The sequence below is a fragment of the Corylus avellana genome, chromosome 6 (assembly GCF_965113065.1).
Source record: "Corylus avellana chromosome 6, dhCorAvel1.hap1.2, whole genome shotgun sequence".
Classification (NCBI taxonomy): Eukaryota; Viridiplantae; Streptophyta; class Magnoliopsida; order Fagales; family Betulaceae; genus Corylus; species Corylus avellana.
The window spans coordinates 4085764-4105829 of record NC_142495.1 but is presented as its reverse complement, the minus strand read 5'-3'; the positions used below and the strand labels follow the sequence as shown (position 1 = coordinate 4105829).

Genomic DNA, 20066 nt, shown 5'->3' with positions numbered 1-20066 from the left:
TCTCCATTGTATTTGATGTTTTTAGCTAATGTGTCAAATTTTTATTCAAGGCTGTAAAAGGGGATTTCATACCACATCCAGATAAAGGGAAGTACTCTCAACTTGGAATAGTTTTAATTCTCATAGATAAGACACTTGATCTTTTCAAAAAGATAAAAATAAAAATAAAAAAAGAAAGTTACTCTTATTTATTTCACTTAATTTTTATAAAATAATTTTTACCTAAAACAAAAATGACACAAAAAAAACACCTAACATTTCTCAAAATAAAAATAGAAAAGATTTTCTCCTGCGCGTTGTTTGGTAAACCATTGACAGAATCATGGACGTTGTCGTGTATTCTTTGTTTTTTTTTTTTTCAGCAAAGCGACAGAAGTTGTAGCTAAATTACATTCCAATCTGTATATATAGAAATTACATTTTTAATACTTTGGATAATATCATGTACCTAATCTTCTTATTGACCATACGATGCCAGCACTGAGTTACATGTCACTCTTGGATTTTTGGAAGTACTAGCTATTTGCTGCTTCTTTTTTTTGCCAAAGATTTTCCTAGAAATACATGTTTCCTTTATTTATATAAGACATAAATTTCTTTCAAACCAATTTGAATGAAATATTTTTCAACCCATTTAAAAAATGGAAAAAAAAATAGTACTTTTTTTCTCACGTCATAATATGTGATCAATATTATTCAATGGGTTATTAAAAAGCCATAATAAGAGTAAAACTTTTCCTATACATAGGCATACTTTTTTTTTTGGGAAATTATATCTAAAATCCTTAGGTAAACGCGCTTTTTTAAAAAACTCCCTGGTTTTTTTTTTTTGAAAATTTAGTCCCTGGATCACTCGAAACTACTAAAAAACTCTCTACCGTCAATTTTTGTTAACTTCCGTTAGTCTATTCAAAACTCACCGTTTTATCTGATTAAAATATTATTTTTTTATTAATTTAATTTAAAAAATTCAATCTTTTAAAAAAAAAAAAAAAAAAATTGAAGGGTGGCTCGAGCCACCCCTTGGGTGGCTTGGGGTGGCTCGCGAACGCTCGTAACGCTCTTCTCTCTTTTGCTCTCTCTCTCTCTCGCTTCTTCTTCTTCTGGTAATGTGGATCTGTCTGTCTGATCTTCTTTCAAGCATGGATGATCAGATTGCAAAAGCCAAAGAGCAAGCTCTAAGCAGGAAGGATATCTTGGACAAGGTGGAGAAATGGAGAGATGCAATTGAGGAGGAGAAGTGGCTTGAAGAATATGAAAGGGATGAAAATCGCTATAGTGCTGGAAGAGGAGCACACAAAAATCTGAAACGTGCTGAAAAAGCACGGAACCTGGTCAGCAAAATATCATCTATTTGCGAGAATTTGACTGCAAAAGTAAAAGCTTGGGAGATGGAGAAAGGAATTCCTTTCTTATATGACAGGGTTCCTGTCTTACAAAGCTTGGAAGAATATAGTGTGCTACGACAGGAAAAGGAAGAGGAAAAGCGAAAATTTCGGGAGCAGAAATGGCTGCAAGAACAATTTGCTGCAGAACAAGAAGCCCGCTTCCCCATGGGTGGTTTGGGGTGGCCTGCAGGCCACCCCAAACCACCTGGGGGTGGGCGAACCACCCCTGGGGTGGCTTACAGCCACCCCATAGGGGGGGGGGGGGGGGCACCCCTGGCCACCCTTCAAATTTTTTATTTTTTTTTTTAAGATTGAATTTTTTAAATTAAATTAATAAAAAAATAATATTTTAATCAGATAAAACGGTGAGTTTTGAGTAGACTAACGGAAGTTAACAAAAATTGACGGTAGAGAGTTTTCTAGTAGTTTCGAGTGACCCAGGGACTAAATTTTCAAAAAAAAAAATTCAGGGAGTTTTTAAAAAAAGCGCGTTTACCTAAGGATTTTAGATATAATTTCCCTTTTTTTTTTTTTTTTTTTCTAGGATGTGATTTATCATATTTGTCATATAGTCAACTATTGTCTCACTCTTATATAATTAAAGTAATCTCTATAAACTATTGGATAAATTTTTATTAAAAAAATAAAAATAATTTAAAGGTTGATGAGCATTGTCACATCAACTCAATTGTATAGAAATAGAATAAGAATTGAGTATTTAAAATTACTCATAAATAAACGAATTGTAAAGCTTCTGGAATATCAATATAAGAATAAAAATTATGATAAGCCAAAAAAAAAAACTATTAAAACGAATATAAATAACAAGCACTCGATCTTACAATTTATTATATATACATATATTTCCTTCACCATGAAGCAATATTCTGCCTCTAAGTACTAGATCAGAATAACCTACCTAGGAAATGGGACGAATACAATAAAGATTGATCATGTGCAAGACCCAGCTGGGGTCAGGACTTGATCGGCTGCACATGATGTGTTCAATGGCTCAAGCACCTTCCAGACATCTGACCCAAGGTTTGGCCGCCTCTTTCGCTTCCTGTCACAGCACCTCAACCCCAACCGAGCCAACTCCTGAGCAAGCGCAATAGGCCACTCTCCAGCCAAAGGATCCAACAGGGTTTTCAAGTTTCCAGCATCCAACGAATCTTCCACTTCGTTTGCTATCAAGAAGGGTGGTCTCCCAGTCAACAACTGCAGCAATATGAGTCCAAAGGAGTAAACATCTGACTTAAAAGTCAGCACTCCTGTTTCAAGAAACTCAGGATCTATGTAAGGCAAAGTGCCCTTTGGGATAGTTATATGGCACAGCGTGGTACTGTTGTTGGTTGAGCTACTTTCATGGCAGATTATGCGGCAGATTCCAAAGTCACTAAGTTTGCTGCCAAAGCTGGCATCAAGAAGGATATTGGAGGGCTTCAAATCACCATGAATGATGCTGTGAGGCTTAATGGAATGTAGATAAACAAGAACAGAGCAGAGCCCTTTGGCAATGCTTACTCGAGTTTGCCATGATAATGGAGGACTGTTGTCCTTGCAGCTGAGTCGATCTTCAAGGCTTCCATTGGGGACATACTCATAGATGAGTGCAAAAGCTTCTGGACAAGATCCAATGAGTTTCACTAGATTTGGATGCCTCAGCTGACTCAGTACACGAACCTACATGTTATACAACCAACCAATTACATCAAACGCAAATTTGTGTTTGTGTTTTCTTTTTTAAAGTGGTCAAATAATTGGAATTGTGAATAATGAAAGTTTAGTTGATCATAATGACAAGGAAGTCTATCAGTTTGTTGTTTCACAATCTTTTCATATTCTTAATTTTGGCTACAATCAACAAATAGTTGTGCAAGTGTGCTATACATAACCTCCCCTATTAAAATTTTTGAAAAAGTACAATAAAATAAAAAATACACAAACCACGGTGGCATGAGCCACCCCTTTAACCGAAGTGGCTACCAATTAGAAAATATTGGCTCACGACAAACCCTAAATAGAAAGGGGGGCTTGTGACCACCCTCAACAGAGGAGTGACTGCACGAGAAGATCGAACACCCCATCATAGGAGTGGCTCGTGACCACCCTCAAATAGAAAGGTGGTTCGTAGCCATCCCCAACAGATGGCGCAACTATACTAATAGGTTTTCTATTTGTGTGTTTTTTTTTTTTGGTCAATATACATTTTTAAAAAATTTAATAAAAGGATATAACGGTATTTTCATCTCATTTTTATTATTTATTTGAAGAAAAAAATAGACAAAGGTCTTATAATTCAATGAAAATTAGCCCTAGTTTTTTTTTTCGAAGTGCTGATTCAATGACTAATTTGCACTATCACATTATCTAGTTGTATGATAGCCTTAGTATTACTCATAAATATATAAATAAATATATAATTTAAATGATTCAACCACAAACCTCCATTTGAAATTCTGAGGGGCCTTGTGCGACATGAGAATGTATGCTCTGTGAATGTAGCTTCTTTATAGCAACCTTGGTTTGATGCAAGATACCTTTATAAATGTTCCCATATCCTCCTTCTCCAATTTTCATGGATTCGTTAAAGCTATGAGTGGCCTCTTCAATCTCGGAGAGGGAGAACTCAGAGAATGGCAGCCTGTCTCTCATTGAGCCCTCTTGCTTTCTTCTCAGCCCTTGAGCTTCTTTCAGAGCATTATCACGCTCCACTTGCAGCTCATCCATCCCCTTCTGTAACTCTGCAATTTGTACTTGAGAAGACCGGAGTTCTTCCATTGCTTGGTTTCTCTGATTCTTCACCTCTTCCATCTCTCTCTCTTTTGCCAACGCTTCCTCAGTTTTTCTTTGTATCAACTCTTCATGGGCCTGTTGAATGGAATAAATATGAACATTTTGGCATAGAGATGTCTAAAAGAGTATAAGAGAAATCTCCAGAAATGGAGAAGATTCTTAATGTTTTACCCTGCATAGAGCCTCAATTAGATCTCTTTCTGCTTTCTGACGCCTGAGTATCTCTTTTTCAGCCTCTGCCCACGCCCGTTGAAGTTTCTCATAAAGGGTATTAACATATAGACTTCCATCCTGCTAGGATCCATTAAACGTTTGTCATTTATCATTTCAAATGAATAATGTGTTAAATCACCGTTTTTCTTAAAGCTAAATTAAGTCGATAGGATTATGTCTCCCCCTCACACGTAGGCTCTAACTCATTTTTAATAAGCGAAGACTATTGAGACAAGAGCTACAATAACTCAAGAAATAAATAACTCAAGAGTTAAGAGTTACAAAAACTTAAGAGACAAAAGTTACAAATGATAAATTAATTTTATTGTTATTAATGTAAAAGTAGAAAAAATTTGTAAAAGTATTGTACAAAATAAAAAATATCAAGGAAAAATATAGCCATAAAAAGTCTTTGATGTATAGACGTAGGTCATAGGCTGAATCATCTTAATTCTCTAAGTCTCTCTTCCTTATTCTCATTTATCTTCTCTAAATTATAAGTTTTAATAATGTCCAATACGTGAAATATTTGATTAAAATAGGAGGTAAATGACAGAGTTGAAGTTCAAACTCAGAACCTTTACCTCTAATACCATGAAAATTTACCTCTTCCTATAACACTTAATCATTACTTTAACATAATGCAAAAGAGTCTTAATATTTTGCGCACATATATATATATATATATATACCACATCACTGAGAGCTCCAGTACTAGAAGAGCATGCAGAAATCCATGATGGACTTGGTTGGTGTAATGGTGATGAGATCTTCACATTCTCATCCTCAGCCCCTCTTCTGGAAGAGCATGTTGAGCAACCCAAATGGGGAGGACTCCTTGATAAGCCATATTCCCGCTCATCAGAACTGCCTTCTACGTCCAACAAGCTCTTTGGAGATGCAAGCTCTTCAGTGCCTTCTGGGAAAGATATGTCCAACAGGCCCCTTCCACCGCTACTCCTATTAATGTTTTTCTCTGAAACAGATTGTGATCTCAATGATTGTCCTATTTTGGAGGTGTCCCTGCTGTGCCCCCAACTAACAGACCGTGATTTCCTATTGTTGGATATTCCAGTTTCAGTTTCAGCGTCTGCATTTGCTCCCCTATTTTGATATGGTACTTGCATTAGTAATAGGATTAAACTGAAAGTGAAAAGTATTTCAACAATTTCAAGCATTCTGTGGCCATAACATAAATATGAACAATGAGCTTTTGAAAAGCTTATAAGCTTCTTCTCCTTTAAGGATATACGGTTAGGAAATCCATCATATTTTTCAAAATCAGTGAGACGCAAAAAATAATAAAAAAAGCAAAAAATAAGCAATCATAAAATACAGAAATTTATGTGGTTCACTACTCTAACAAATTTTTGCAAAACTTTTATTTTGAAGTGTCTACAACTACTCAAAGAAAAAAATAGCCCATAATAGCTATATTTAACTATGTACACAATGTCATTTTCGAAAGAAGCAATACACAAGGCGTCACATCTGTACAAAACCCTATAGCCCTACAGTCAGAAACGACTATAAATACGACCCCCAACTGGGTCAAAACACTAAAACGGGCCAAAAAATTGTCGGCCCAAGCTAGAGCGCTCATAGACTAAGCCTCAGGAAAAAAAAAACCATTTAAACCGTAGCTTCTAATGTCAAACCGGGTCATATACAAAATCAGGCCCCGCATAGCCTCACATATACATGATTAAGAAATTCATATATTTTTCCTATAAATGCATACATGTCATCATTGCAAAAGCTTGATTAACAAAAACCGTCTAGCTAGCGCGCATACCTGGTGAAGATGAGGTGGCCTTGGCAGATAAATTGTATGTGGCAGGAGACAGGTGCTTGTTCACGCACATATTTAGCTTTATCAGACCTGAGGTCCATCATTTTTCTGCAATTTCATGCAGTAGTACTAATACAAAGTCAGTAACATTGAGTTCATTTAACAATATTGTGAGCTCTCCAAAATCATATAACCACTCTATTACCATATCTTGTGTATGTATTTGTTAGGTTTATGTCCTACATTGAAAAAATATAAGTAACAAATAGTGGCTAATATATCTAATTGGACCAAAACACATTAGCTTAGGCTTTTGGGCTCAAAGTGGTGCCCTAGTATGTATATTAAATTACTCTTATTTTCTCATCACTACAAAAAACCTGCACTTTATTGATGTGGCAAACAGTAACTCATGTTTGCCACGTCAATAAATTTTGACGTGTCTGAATAGACACGTCAAAAATTGTCATACAGGCACGTCAAAAATTTTTGACGTGCCATTACGTGTCTAAGTAACACGTCAAAAATTACAGTTAAAAATTACAGTTATATATATATTTTAAATCTAAATAGTTTCTGACGTGCCAAAACCAGCACGTCAGAAATTATTTCTGTTCCTTTTTTTTTTATTATTTATAAATCTACATAGTTTCTGACGTGCTGGTTTTGGCACGTCAGAAATTATTTCTGTTCCAATTTTTTTTTTTTTTAAAAAAAAAGAAAATCTGATTTATTTCTAACGTGCTAAAACTATGTAGATTTATAAAAAAAAAAATCATGATATTTATTTTATATAGGTTTTGGTTCATCATTGCATAGAAATGTTAATAAGCTCTTAATTCTTAATCACCTTTCTTATGAAGTTTTGAATTTATAGCAAGTACCAGAGAAACCAACGTTTGTAAGGGCCTTTTGAATAATAATGACATTTGAGAGTGTTAATTATTTCTGTTCCTTTTTTTTTTTTTTTTAAACAAATCTACATAGTTTTTGACGTGCTGGTTTTGGCACGTTGAAATTATTTCTGTTCCTTAAAAAAAAAAAAAAAAAAAATCTACATAGTTTCTGACGTGCCAAAACCAGCACGTCAAAAATTATTTCTGTTCCTTTTTTTAAAAAAAATCTACATAGTTTCTTACGTGCTGGTTTTGGCACGTCAGAAATTTCTGACGTGCCAAACCAGCACGTCAGAAATTATTTCTATTCCCTTTTTAAAAAAAAATCTACATAGTTTCTGATGTGCTGGTTTTGGCACGTCAGAAATTTCTGACATGCTAAAACCAGCACGTCAGAAATTATTTCTGCTCAAAAAAAATTTTATTCTCAATGCAATAATATAGGGAAAAAAAAAATTTCTAACGAGTTAAAACTAGCACGTCAGAAATTTCTGACATGTTAAATGTTAGCACGTCACTAAAAAAAATGAGCGGGATTTTTAACTTTTTCTATCTTCTTTTCGTCTTCTTTTCCCTTTATAATTTTTTTATATATTCAACTTTTTGGTCCTTTTTCTTTCATTTCCAAACTCAGCTCTCTCTCTCTCTCTCCTCTCTCAATCTCCCTAGCCCCTTCTCTCTACAGCCGGCCAGCTCCCTTTAGAGGGGAGAAGAAAAAGGAGAAAAAGAAGAGGAAGAAGAAGAAAAAGAAAAGGAGAAGAGAAGCAGATCTGCAAAAAAAAAAAAAAAAGGAGAAGAGAAGAAGAATAATAGAAGATAAGAAGATTTTTTGGGTTTTTGAAAATTTGTTGAGTTTTACGTTTGAGTTTTTGATTTTTTAGGTTGATTTTTTTATTTGGTTTTTGATTTTTTGAAGATTTTTTGGGTTTGGGTTTTTTAAAATGGAGGAAAGAAGAGAGCGTAAGAAAATGGAGAAAAGAAGATAGGGAGAGAGTTGGGGGGGAGTAACAAAAATGGAGAAAAGAAGAGAGAGAGAGAGAGCCGGGGGGGAGTAACGACGAAAATGGAGAAAAGAAGAGAGGGAGAGAGCTAGGCCATGTGGGAGAAAATGGAGAAAAGAAGAGAGAGACAGAAACATGGTGGGGGTGAAAATAATTTAAAAAATATATATATTATTTTAATTGAAAAAAAAAAAAAAAAAAAAAGATGGCCAAAATTTTTGACGTGGCAGTGTTGCCATGTCAAAAAATTCTAACGTGGCGACACTGTCAAAAAATTTTGACGTGGCACTGTAGACACGTCAAAAACCTGAAATTTTTGACACTTCTGTTTTAACAGTTGAGAAACGTCAAAAGACGCACGTCAAAATGGGTTTTTGATGTATCAATACCATTGACACGTTAAAAACTCCTAATTAAAAATTTACTCCATTTTTGTAGTGCATGTTTGTAGTGCCATTGACAAATTAGAGAAGACATTTTCTTTTATATATTTTTCTCTTTTGTGTGAGGGTGAGATATCAAAAGATATCCACAGTAGTGGATATATATTGAACATGACTATCGACATGGAAGTTGTTGTACCTTTTATAGTGCTTCTCTGCTGCTGCTCCCATAACAAGCTGCCTGATCCCATGCTGAGAGATGAGTTCTACTATTCCCCTCTCAATACAGTCCATTTCAGTCACTAGTTTCTGAGCCCGTGCCTAGATTTATAAAACCACAATGAGACAAACTTGATCACAACAAGCAACAGCAATCCAAGGATCAAGAGGGTGCATGCAAACAGACAAGGATAAAGATAATTAAACTCAGGCCGCCAGATAAATATGATAACAAGACTATCAGATTGTATTTATATCAGAATTACAATAAACAATTCTATTGAGAGAGAATAGAATATTAGAACAAACAGAAAAAAGAGAGCGATCGAAGAAGAATTTATACCCCCCTTTGGGAACAGAAAATAAGGTATTCATTGAGGATGGCATGCATATTTTGTCTTTCAGTTTCCCAGTGTTCATTCACTATCTTTTCCTGCAATGAGCTCACCGGAACTTTTGCACCCACTGCATGCAAACCCATGAAAATACGACTCTAATTAATTAATCCACCTTTAAATACTGAAAATTAAGCTACGAAATTAGCCAAACTCGATCTTCAAGCAAAAAACTGCAATTTTCCATAATTATTTCCACAAATAAAGTCAACCAAGAACAGTTCCAACAAGTCAAGCAGCAGCACAACTGAATAAATCAAAACTGATGAATTCCCATAAAAACATCAACAAATATGTTTGGATATTTGTAATATTTGTGAGTGAGTGTGTGATGACATGCACGTGCGCGTATACATACATGAATCATATATATATATGTAATTGGTACATACTAAAGGGGATCAGCTGCGCAGGAATATGAACATGAAGAATGCAAATCCTCTTTCCTCCGGAGTTCTGCAAAGCCCATAACAGGGTTGAATTGCACTCAGCCTTCACATCTTTTCCCACAGCAACGTATACCATCGGATCCTCTAAACTCATCTCCTGTCTGCTTCCCATACTTTTCCCGGACACAAGAGAAAACTCACAAACTCATCAAAATTCGTTTTCTGAAGAGAATATTATAAGATTCAATTATCCAGCCAAAAAAAAAACAAGATTTTTAAAAAAGGAAATGGTAAAAGGCTAAAAGCCTTTGTATGTTCTATAAAGTTTCTGGGCTCCGTTAATTAGGATATGATTGGGAGTAAAAGGGACTGCTTGTTTGGACTCCTTTGTGTACATATATACAAGCATATGGACCCATGGCTTGCGCAGGAGTGCAACGACTTAAAATCATAAGTCAAAAGAATAACAGTACTTTCTAGGTTGTGTTTGGCAAAACTATACTGTAGCTGATGCGTGTATAGATTGATGTGTTATAAGGTTTTGAATTTTAGAAAAATTTTGTTTGTAGTAATTTTTTTATTTATAAAAGATAAAATAAAATGATCATATTCTACTGTAAAGATTATTCACCATTTCCATGGTGACAGGGAAATCATTACAAAACGAGATGCATAAAAAAAAAAAATAATAATAATAAAATAATTGAGGAATGATAAAGACACAATTTTTTGACTTAATTTTTATTTTCATGTGGTCATTTTTTAAAAAAATAAAATAAAATAAAAAATTATGAACCAATAACATCATATGCGATCTTTTTTTATTTTGTATTTTTAAAAAAAATATGGTCATTATTATGAAAAAAAAAAATCATTTTTAAAATTTTAAAAAATATATATCAAATAAAAAATAAAAAAGACCACATCGGATCTTACCACGTAAGATCGGTAATATCCCTTAATTTCCATGCCAGTTGAAAGAATTAAAAGGGTCAGATGAGATTCTTTGAATTCTAACACCTCGATCTGTTTTTTTTTTTTTTTTTTTTGTAGTAAAACGTCAAACAGATGTCACCTCACCTCACCTCACCTCACCTCATCAGTCAATTAATAAATAAAACCCTAGAAAAATGGTTTAGAAATGGCCCCACCCAATTACTTATCAATTTCTTCGTGGCAACTTATAATCCGTGATGAAATGGAAAAATGATCAGCTGGCAACGTTGGACTTGATGATGACAGATGGAGCTAAGACGTTCGTAGGAAGCAAGCTCCCTTTTGTCCTTTTTGTAGTACTGGCCATGCATGAAGAGCTTGTACGTTTAGCTTGCGTCTTTCGATTTTTTTTTTTTTGATTAATAATTTTTTTATTGTTTGATTAATATGTATATATATTGATGGGTCCGTCTTAATTGGATCAATGATGTAGGGCAAACAGGGCGCATATAGTACTCAAGCTAATAGTTTTCTAGAAGTTGGCTCGAATTTTGTTAAAAATTTGCTCGAGTTAAGTCTGTTCGAATTTGAACGATCTTCTAATTTTGGCTACGAATCGTCAACTCCATCGATCCCTTGTGTATTCTTTCTTCATTTGGTTCACTTTTTGATATTTAGACTTTTTCCATCTTTACTCGATTTAGTTCATTTTAGATTAGTGCTAAAAAATTATTTTCTTGCTTTTCTAATTAAGTTTGTTCGTGGGATTGTTATATAATGATCTTAGAGTTCAATAATAATTCAATTTTCATTGTTAATGCGAGTGTTAATTTGCGAATTGAAAACACAATTTTTCAATCACTTTTATTGCTGAAGTTCAAGAAATTCCGGAAAATTAATATATTGTTTCATCAGCTAGTACCTGCATTAGCAATTTCTTAATGAGCAAGTATCCGAAGCAGGTAACATGCATTAATATATTGTAATCAATAAGCCCTAACCCTACCACCAAAAAAAAAAAACCTGTTTCAAAGTGTACGTATGGAATATCTTAATTTGGAATATTTCCGGCGGTTAAAACGTAATTTTCTCATAAATGATATCTTATATATTGTGAGATTGAGTGAATATATATATATATATAAATCAACCAGTCATCGCATGCGCAGATTAGATAATAGTCTTCCATGTATTAATTCTTTGTTTTTTCAGCAAAGCGACGGAAATTCTTTCCACAAACCACGTAAGAAAGGTCTGAAAATGACGATTGAAAGAGACAAATTAAGAACGTAAGAACGGTCTGAAAATGACGATTGAAAGAGAATATATATATATATATATAGTTAGTGTGTGTGTGTGTATTTCCTTTATTAATATTAGTTGGTTTGGAGAAAAAAAAAAACAATAAAAAACAAGCACAAAATGTATCATACAAGTTAAAGAATTCAAAAGTCATTATTTGTCTCGAGTTATTTTACCTACCCGACATGATATTTTTTTTTAAAATAAAAATAATGTATGTGGTGAGGCTAGAAAATTCATTCTAAAGTCTTTGAAAAATAGTTTAATTAATTAAAAAATTACGTCTTATAAAGCAGAAGTCATTAAATAAAATTGCGTTCTCTTTTTTCCTCTCAAATAGTCAATATGGCCCGTCTCACTAGAATACAATACAAAATAGAGGTATTTGCAAGTAAGAAACACCGCGTCCCATGACAAAGCCAATAATTATTTCGACATGTTGATAATGGTTCAAATTGTCAACAAGTGTGAAGATAATTGTTGGAAAATAAAAATATTCAAGTTGGTGGGCTCAAGAGTCAAGTCCTATTTATCTATAAGAAGATAATGTTAGTTTTAAAAGGAGTCCAAGAACAATTTGGAATTGGATTCCTGAGAAAACGTGTATGGGTAAACGTGTGGGCCACAATGTTTATCTTCATCATGGAAAAGACTTTGTATTCATGATGGTTTCGTTTTCCTAGCAGCAATTGGATTAAAATTGTTCTCCTATTTTTAGTGATTAAGCCTATATAAAAGGACATGTAGTACTTGGTTGAGATCATCCGAAAAATCCAAATTGGTGAGAGCACTTTGTGGCATTTACAAAGTGTAAAGAGTTTTTATTTACTGGGTATTTGAGAGGGACAATTGAGTGGAGTGTACAAGGGGTTAAGGGCTTGGGTTTGGGATATTAAACTTGAGCGGTTCAGGCTTGTACCATTGTACTCAATATTTCTCAATAGTAAAGAAAGAGACCGAATCACGCCTACGTAGCGGTTCAAACTTGTACCATTGTACTCAATATTTCTCAATAGTAAAGAAGGAGACCGGATCACGCCCCATGGACGTAGGCATATTCCCGAACCACGTAAACTTTTTGTGTACGTGTGTGATTGGTGTGTTCTCATGTGTTTTCTTTCAAAACTTGTCTTTTGCATAAAGGTCTAGTAGGAAATTGATTGCCAATTAATTATCAGTTTTCCCCACACGACCACACCCTGTGATCCAACTAATCCCACCAACAAAGTAAAAATAATTGTTATGATTTCCACGCTCTGAAATATATTTTCTTTGAGTTGCATTGAAAATCAGTATTAAATTTAAAGAAAAAGAAAAAGCATAATAGCTCTGTCGGTGCATAACCTGCATGGTAGTGTTTGTTGTTATTGGAGTAATGAGCCATGTTATGACAATTAAGACGGTAGAATATATATAGAAAGAAATATATATGTACTCTTTTTCCACCTGGAACAAATTGATGTCAAGATTGAAACTTTCGTTACTTTTCCTTATTATATATATTGCCAGTAGAGAAAACGATCTGTGCAACTTTTTCTCCATTTTTTTTTTTCTCTAATTTGTTATTTCACCTGAGATTATTTGTTTTTCAATCTCTGCTCTCATCCTAGCTGTTTTATTGGGGAAGAAAGAGGTAAAAGAAAGAGACTTAACATATTTTGAGGAATATTGTGATGAGGAGAAAGATCAAGAAAATAATTTGGGATCAGGCATTTTACCATCTCATTTAAATACTACTTGGTGTGTACGTAATGATGGAAGTCAAAACGTTTTATGGCATTCAAATTGTACAATGCAATGCATGTTTTAAAAATCGTCCACATGAGCAAAATGACGCTACTTTTTTTTGTTTTGAGCAAATAAGGGAGAACAGGAAAGGGGAAAAACATCAACCGGCTGGGCAATCCAACAATAAATCCCATAACGTCCTCATCAGAGACGGTAAACAGAAAATAAAAGAAAATGCATCAAATAAATAACGCGGCTCTATCGCTTCTTGGGACAACCAAGAAACCTGGCCACCAAAAGAGGTGGTTTGTAAAGGTGCACCATAAATGGTGCAACCCCGAGATCGAATTGTTGCAGCACACCCGAAAGATAACCACAACAACAAAGAAACCGCTGATGAGGAACGATTCAAAGCTTACAGAAGAAAAATCTAGCACCGAAACACAAAATAAAAAACAACAAAATTACAAGAAAGCAAGAAAAATTATAGACCAAAAAACAGTAGCATCAGAAGCGGATGGCGAAGGCATGGAGAAGCTCTGGGAGGCGTGTGAGGAGCACGTGCCAGCGAAGCTTGCCAGAGAGATGTCGAGGAACACCATAAATGGCCGGAAACAGTGTGGAGTCGCAAAAGGACGCAACACGCGGCGCATGAGGTGTAATTAATGTTACACCTCAACATAAATTACTATAAACTTGTTCATCGTATCACCTCATATGTTTTTGGTTCCTTGATATTCACAGAATTTCATCGTTCCGTGCTTTAGCCATTATAGTACTTGATGATACCTCTGCTTTTAAAAAGAGGGTCTGACACACAACTTTGCCTTTGCTGGTTGGTTGTTCAGGTGCAACATATCTCTGCATGTGATGAAAAGACAAAGTTGTTTCCAAAGATTTCTAGCAGAAACACCCCCACTGCACTGCACTGCACCCCATGTGCTGCTATCTTGATTTTTTTCCTTCTTTTTCCCCTCTTTTCCTTCCATTTCAGACCATTTCTCTGTCGCTGAAACTGACTTCCACACAACTTTGCAATGTGCTGCAAAAACTACTATTTCTGATAACCATCTTAACCCAAAAAAAAAAAAAAAAATCTTATCGTTTTATTCAACCCCCAAATCCCACCAGAAAACAAAACCATTTTTGGTCATTTAAGAGACACAAGGGGTTTTCTTTTTCAGTGATAAAATGAATATATCTTATGGGTTTGTGAAATCTCAAACCCTTCTCTGGCCCATTATCTGGGTTTATCTCGGGTGGGTTTTTCTTTTCAAGTCAAAAGAAGCCAGCAGACTAAATATCAATGCCAAAAGAAGCCCACAAGCTAATATAAGTCAGCCCGCAAATAACAAAGGCTCTAAGCATGACAAAAGCTCAAAGCCCACGTATTGGGATACTTAATTATTAAACAATTTAAATTTTATAGAAATACGGACAATTTAAGAGAGGTTGTGGGCCTCTCTTATTTTGAATAATTGAGTTTCATATCTTAAACTTTCCAAAATTCAAACGGTGTTTGTACAGTTGACCGCACTACCGTAATCCTATTAAAGATACTTACAAAGACAAACAAAAAAAAAAAACACGAATAACTCGTCAATGGGCTTTCAAGAACTAATTTCTCTATTTTACGAAAAATGTCAATCCAACCGTCCAAAACCCTGCTTCAACATACAAACCCCTTATCCACACATCAAATAGGTCAATCTATTTGACATGATCACTAATTAATTTATAAATTGTTGTAATAATTATCAATGGGACTAATGCACGAAACAATATAACAATGGGGGGCCCTCAGAGCACCAAGGCACCACACGGCTGTTCCCCAGCTGTCCTCTTTTCATTCAAAAAGAGACATTATAAAGCTTTCAAAGGGGAGACTTAGAAGGCCATCTCCAGTTAGATAACGTACGCCAAAGTTGTATATAATTTCTATTCTTCCATCAAATGATTGGATGGGTAGAATCTTGATTACTTGAGCAAAGACTTTTGTTTGATTAATTTCTCTCAAATGACATCTGTCTTGTCTTATTGCAAGGATTACGACAAATCCTGATGGCTTTAATTTCAAGGTTATAATATAATCTCCTTTGTCACTTATATATGATTCATTCAATGGATTGATTAGCTTGCTTCTTTTAACTTTACTTTTGGTACTCCCAAAGGAACCCCACATTTCATTGTTTAAGATGAGTTAATTGGATTTAAATCATGGAATAATTACTGAATTTTGTCCATATATGATAGGTAACATCGATTGTCCTTGTATTGATTAAGTTTTAATTACCCATAATTAAAAAAAAAAAAATGATTGTCCTATTAGCAATGAGTCATCATTCCACTACTTTAGTTGTCCAACTCATAATCATTTATAGATAATTTAAAAAAAAAAAAAAAAAAAAAAAAAAAAGGAAGGAAAAAAAAAAAAAAAAAGTGAGAATATATTCACCCCCCATAATCTTTATTACTTTCTTGAGAGTATAGTAGGGCTTTACTTATCTTTCTCTAGATGCTTGGGGAGTCCTTTCAAAGGTATTGGGTCTTCAAAAGAGAGGGTATCCAATGCTAAAAGCTTGAGGAAGTAGCCTACCCACCATCATGGTAAAAAAACTTTTTGTAGCCCCAATTGGGATAACAGAAATGAAATTTGATTTCATCACAAGTTTCATGATTATTTCCACTTTTCTTAATTAACAATTAGCTTTATGAGGGAAAGAAAACAGTAGCTACCTCATCTTCCCAGATAAACATTGCATAACCTCCTCAAACTAGCATGTCTCAACCATAAAAAAACATTTTTTTTTGTTTTGATTGTTAGTCAATTCTAACTTTTCTACGATAACCCATAATCAACAAACATTTACTTATTAATTGTTTTTTAGGAGATATTATATACCATATTTTTATTTCATAACTATTCTACAATGTTAATCTGGCAATTTCAATCAACATTATATAAATTGATCTAAGGGTTTGTTGAGATTATCGAGTCAGTATTGTGAAATAATTATAAGATAAAAATGTAATTTCTAACTTACTCTTTTTAATATCTTGGACTTCAATAAGTGGCACCAAACAAATATAATAATGAATCTTGTAATCTAAGCCCTTAAACAACCCTGGTCGTTTTCTAAAGAGGTTTAAAATTTTTCTTCCAAGATAAACAAAGGCAATTGTAGATTCAAGTAGCTCCCAAGCTCCCACACTGTCTCCATTTGCATGTTGATGGAAAGTTGGTGGATAATCATTGAGTTAGAAATGGATGTTTTCGGATATCTTTAAGGGCAAGCAAGAATAAAGCTGCCTCAACCTTGGCATGCAAAGAATCCCCCTCTATCTAATTAGTTAAAGTACAAGGAAATGACAACAAATATCAGTCACTTATAGATATTTTTCATGAATAATGATGTTTAGTAGATTGATGTATGACTGTCATATATAACTTGATGATGTAATAATAAAAATTAGTCATTATATTAGGGTTTGTACATTTTTTTTTAAAAAAAAAAATTGATTTTTACTGACACGTCAATTCAGCTATATGTCAGTCGTATATGAATTTACTAAATATCATTACTCTAATTACTAAACGACAATTTCTTTTTGTTGGATCCAATTACAAAAAAAAGGGGGAAAATTCTTTTTTTTTTTTGGTGTGTTGTTATATAACAAAATCAAATTTTGTCATATTTTATGGCGTCATTGTCATGGGCATTTGGGCAACCCTACCATTTGTTTGAACTTTGATGTGTCAAAATGGAGAAGAAGAAGGGGGTGGGGGAAGCAATTGTCTCATATGGGCTCTTCTGAATGAAAAATAAAACTCATCATTAGAGTTGGTAAAGAGTGTGGACCAACCGCTTTCATTTTGTGGGGGGCCCTACTGAACTGCCTTTAGGCCCAACTGCTCCTCACATGCACCACAGACAAAGCCATTGGTATCCTTTACTTGCTTTCCTCTTACACACCATAAACATAACTCCATCAAATACATTTTCATAAAATATCATTAAAAAAAAATGGTTAAGTTTTCAAGTTTTTATTTATTTTTTTCATCTAGATTTTAATTCATATTACAAATGATACCTGATTTATGGGTAAATATCAATTTAGTACCTTCATTATCATTATGTCAGCCAAACTAAACAGACTGTCATGGGAGTGGTTTTGGCCACCCCATGTGGTCAGTCTGGGGGTGGTCCGACCACCCTTTTTTGGCCATTAGGAGTGACAGAACCATCCCCTAAGGGCTTTAGGAGTGTTTCGATCACCCCTAGACCTGACGCAAGAGGCTGTCATAACCACTCCCATAGCAATCCGTTAGTTTGGCTAATGGAATGGTGACAGAGGTATTAAACGGATATTTACTTATAAGTCAAGTACTATCTATGATACGATTTGAAACTTAAGTGAGAAAAAATAAAAATGTGAAAACCTAAGTATTAAAAAGGTAATTAACCATTAAAAAAAAAATGTTTCCATAAAATAAATTCAGATAAACTTAATCATTCAGTGACTAGCGTAGTAAGTATCACATAAATTGCGACATCAATTTATAAGAGACTTGTAATAAAAGTAATAAATATCTCTACCGATTGAAATAATGCTAGGAATCATTTTTTTTTTATCCTCCTGAAGTTTTTTTTTTTTTTTTTTACATGTCCACACAAAGAAAATGAGAGGGAGGATTCGAACTAGTGACATTCGTTTTATTAGGCGTGATCCACAATCAATTGAGCTACTCCTTAGAGACTTATCCTCCCAAAGTTAATGACTTTTAAATCACAAGTGAATTAAAAGTCATATCAATTTTAAGAGATAAAAAAAAAATTAAAAATATGGTCACTAACATTCATACCGATTCTTATAAAAGTCAAAATAAGATAGAGAAATAGTAACTACGGGAGGATCTTTCTCCAAAGTTCAATCTACCAATGGACAAATATATAACAAGTCAAGGGTTGTTTCTTTTAAACATTTTCCTTTCCTGCCTACCTTCTTAAGAAACAAAATTTTGTATTTGTTGGTCATAATTGGTTCATGCAGCTAATGGGTCGTATTCCTCTTTAATTTAAATTTAACTCCATTTTCAAATGTGATTTATGGTCATAAAAAAACTTCTTAACTCAAACATTTCAACCACACATGCAATAATATATTAGACCCTTTGAATATGGGTTCAATTAACAAAGCAATCCATCTATCTATCGAGTCCCATTTTTGTCCTTTCCTTTGTTAGGGTTTCTTTTGCTCTTTGAATAAAAGAACCCAAAAGATTTTTTTTTTTTTTTTTTTGACATGTTCACACAAAAAAGGGAAAAGAGATTCGAACTAGTGACCTCCACTTCATAAAACGTGATTTCCAGCTGATTGAGCTATCCCTTGGAAACTTCAAAAGATAATTATGATATTTGGAAAGACACCCACTTAGCCTTCGTATAATTATAATTTAATTTCTCTAAACTTTGTATTGTGTGAAGTAATTAATCTATAAAAAGAAAAAGGACACCCTCATGATTCATGAATAAAACTTAGGTTGGAGGCTTCCAAGTAAGAGGCAAATTTGAGTTTTGCAAATTTGAATTCAAAACTCAACCATCATTAGGATCATAGTGGCTTGGATGATGGGTCAAAGAGTAATGGCGAAGTGTCCTGCCTTCAAATCTACTTTATAATTTCATTTACTGCTATAGTAACCCATGAAATCCGTTGCCTCTAGCTGAACCTGCTGGCAGAAGAAACTCTTCAATGAGTGAACTTTATGGGTTGAGATTTGGGCATTTCATTGGATCAAATACATTTATTTTGAACAGTTCATTTAAACCGAATAGCTAGATTATAACAATAATATATAGATAGATAGACTGAAAGAGAGATGATTTGAGTGATTGTTGGGGGTTTTAGGTGCCCTAAAAGGATGGTTTGAGGGTGACCGAACCACCGAACCAATGGTTTGGCTGGTTCGGCGGCCCCAATAACCCCAAGTAACCTCTTTTTTTTTTTAATGCTACTCTTTACATTAATTTATCATATTTATTTTATATAAGTTGACGTTAAAATAAAAAAGTTACTTAAAACACGCCAAATCAACCGATATAAAATAAGTATAAAAACAAATATAAATAGGAACATTACTCTACGTACAACTGGTTGTTTAAGTTGAAAAACTAAATACTAAATTAAAACAGCATGAAAACCTAATGATTAAATTAAAAATTTCCTTTTTTTTTTATTTTATTTGTTATTTCAATTTATATCATTCATTTTAAAAGAACAAGTCCATCAAATGTATTGCACCGAGTCCAAATCAAAGTTTATGTTAGTTAAAGTTCTCAAATTGCAAACTACTTCTTCTTTATACAAAGCTTAATGAGAAAAGTCAATTAGTTTATGTCAACTAATTTAATTAGTAGCTTTTAAAATCTCTCAAAGCATTTAAAGATTGGGAAAAAAGATTTCATGACAGATGAGCTAATCTGGACTTTCCAATCTACTAAAACAAGCAAAATCCCACCGTAACTCACCAAACATTACTAAAAATCTAGGATTTTTTTTGTTTGTTTTGTTCTGTTGTTAAGATATGGCGTTGTGGATCATGCACGATGCTTTACTTCAATAAAAT

At 33.9% G+C, this 20066-nt stretch overlaps 1 protein-coding gene across 1 annotated transcript; it reads right to left on the bottom strand.

Moving 5' to 3' along the window:
* Nucleotides 1-2550: 2550 nt before the first annotated feature.
* LOC132186583 (U-box domain-containing protein 33) lies at nt 2551-9663 on the bottom strand. The gene is made up of 9 exons (XM_088517345.1): nt 9476-9663; nt 9032-9153; nt 8669-8790; nt 6185-6297; nt 5090-5487; nt 4356-4478; nt 3834-4259; nt 2913-3071; nt 2551-2802 (listed from the first exon to the last, which is right to left on the bottom strand). The coding sequence occupies exons 1-9, from the start codon at nt 9642-9644 to the stop codon at nt 2785-2787; spliced, it is 1650 nt and encodes a 549-aa protein (XP_088373471.1). The 5' UTR covers nt 9645-9663; the 3' UTR covers nt 2551-2784.
* Between the last annotated feature and the right edge of the window lie 10403 nt (nt 9664-20066).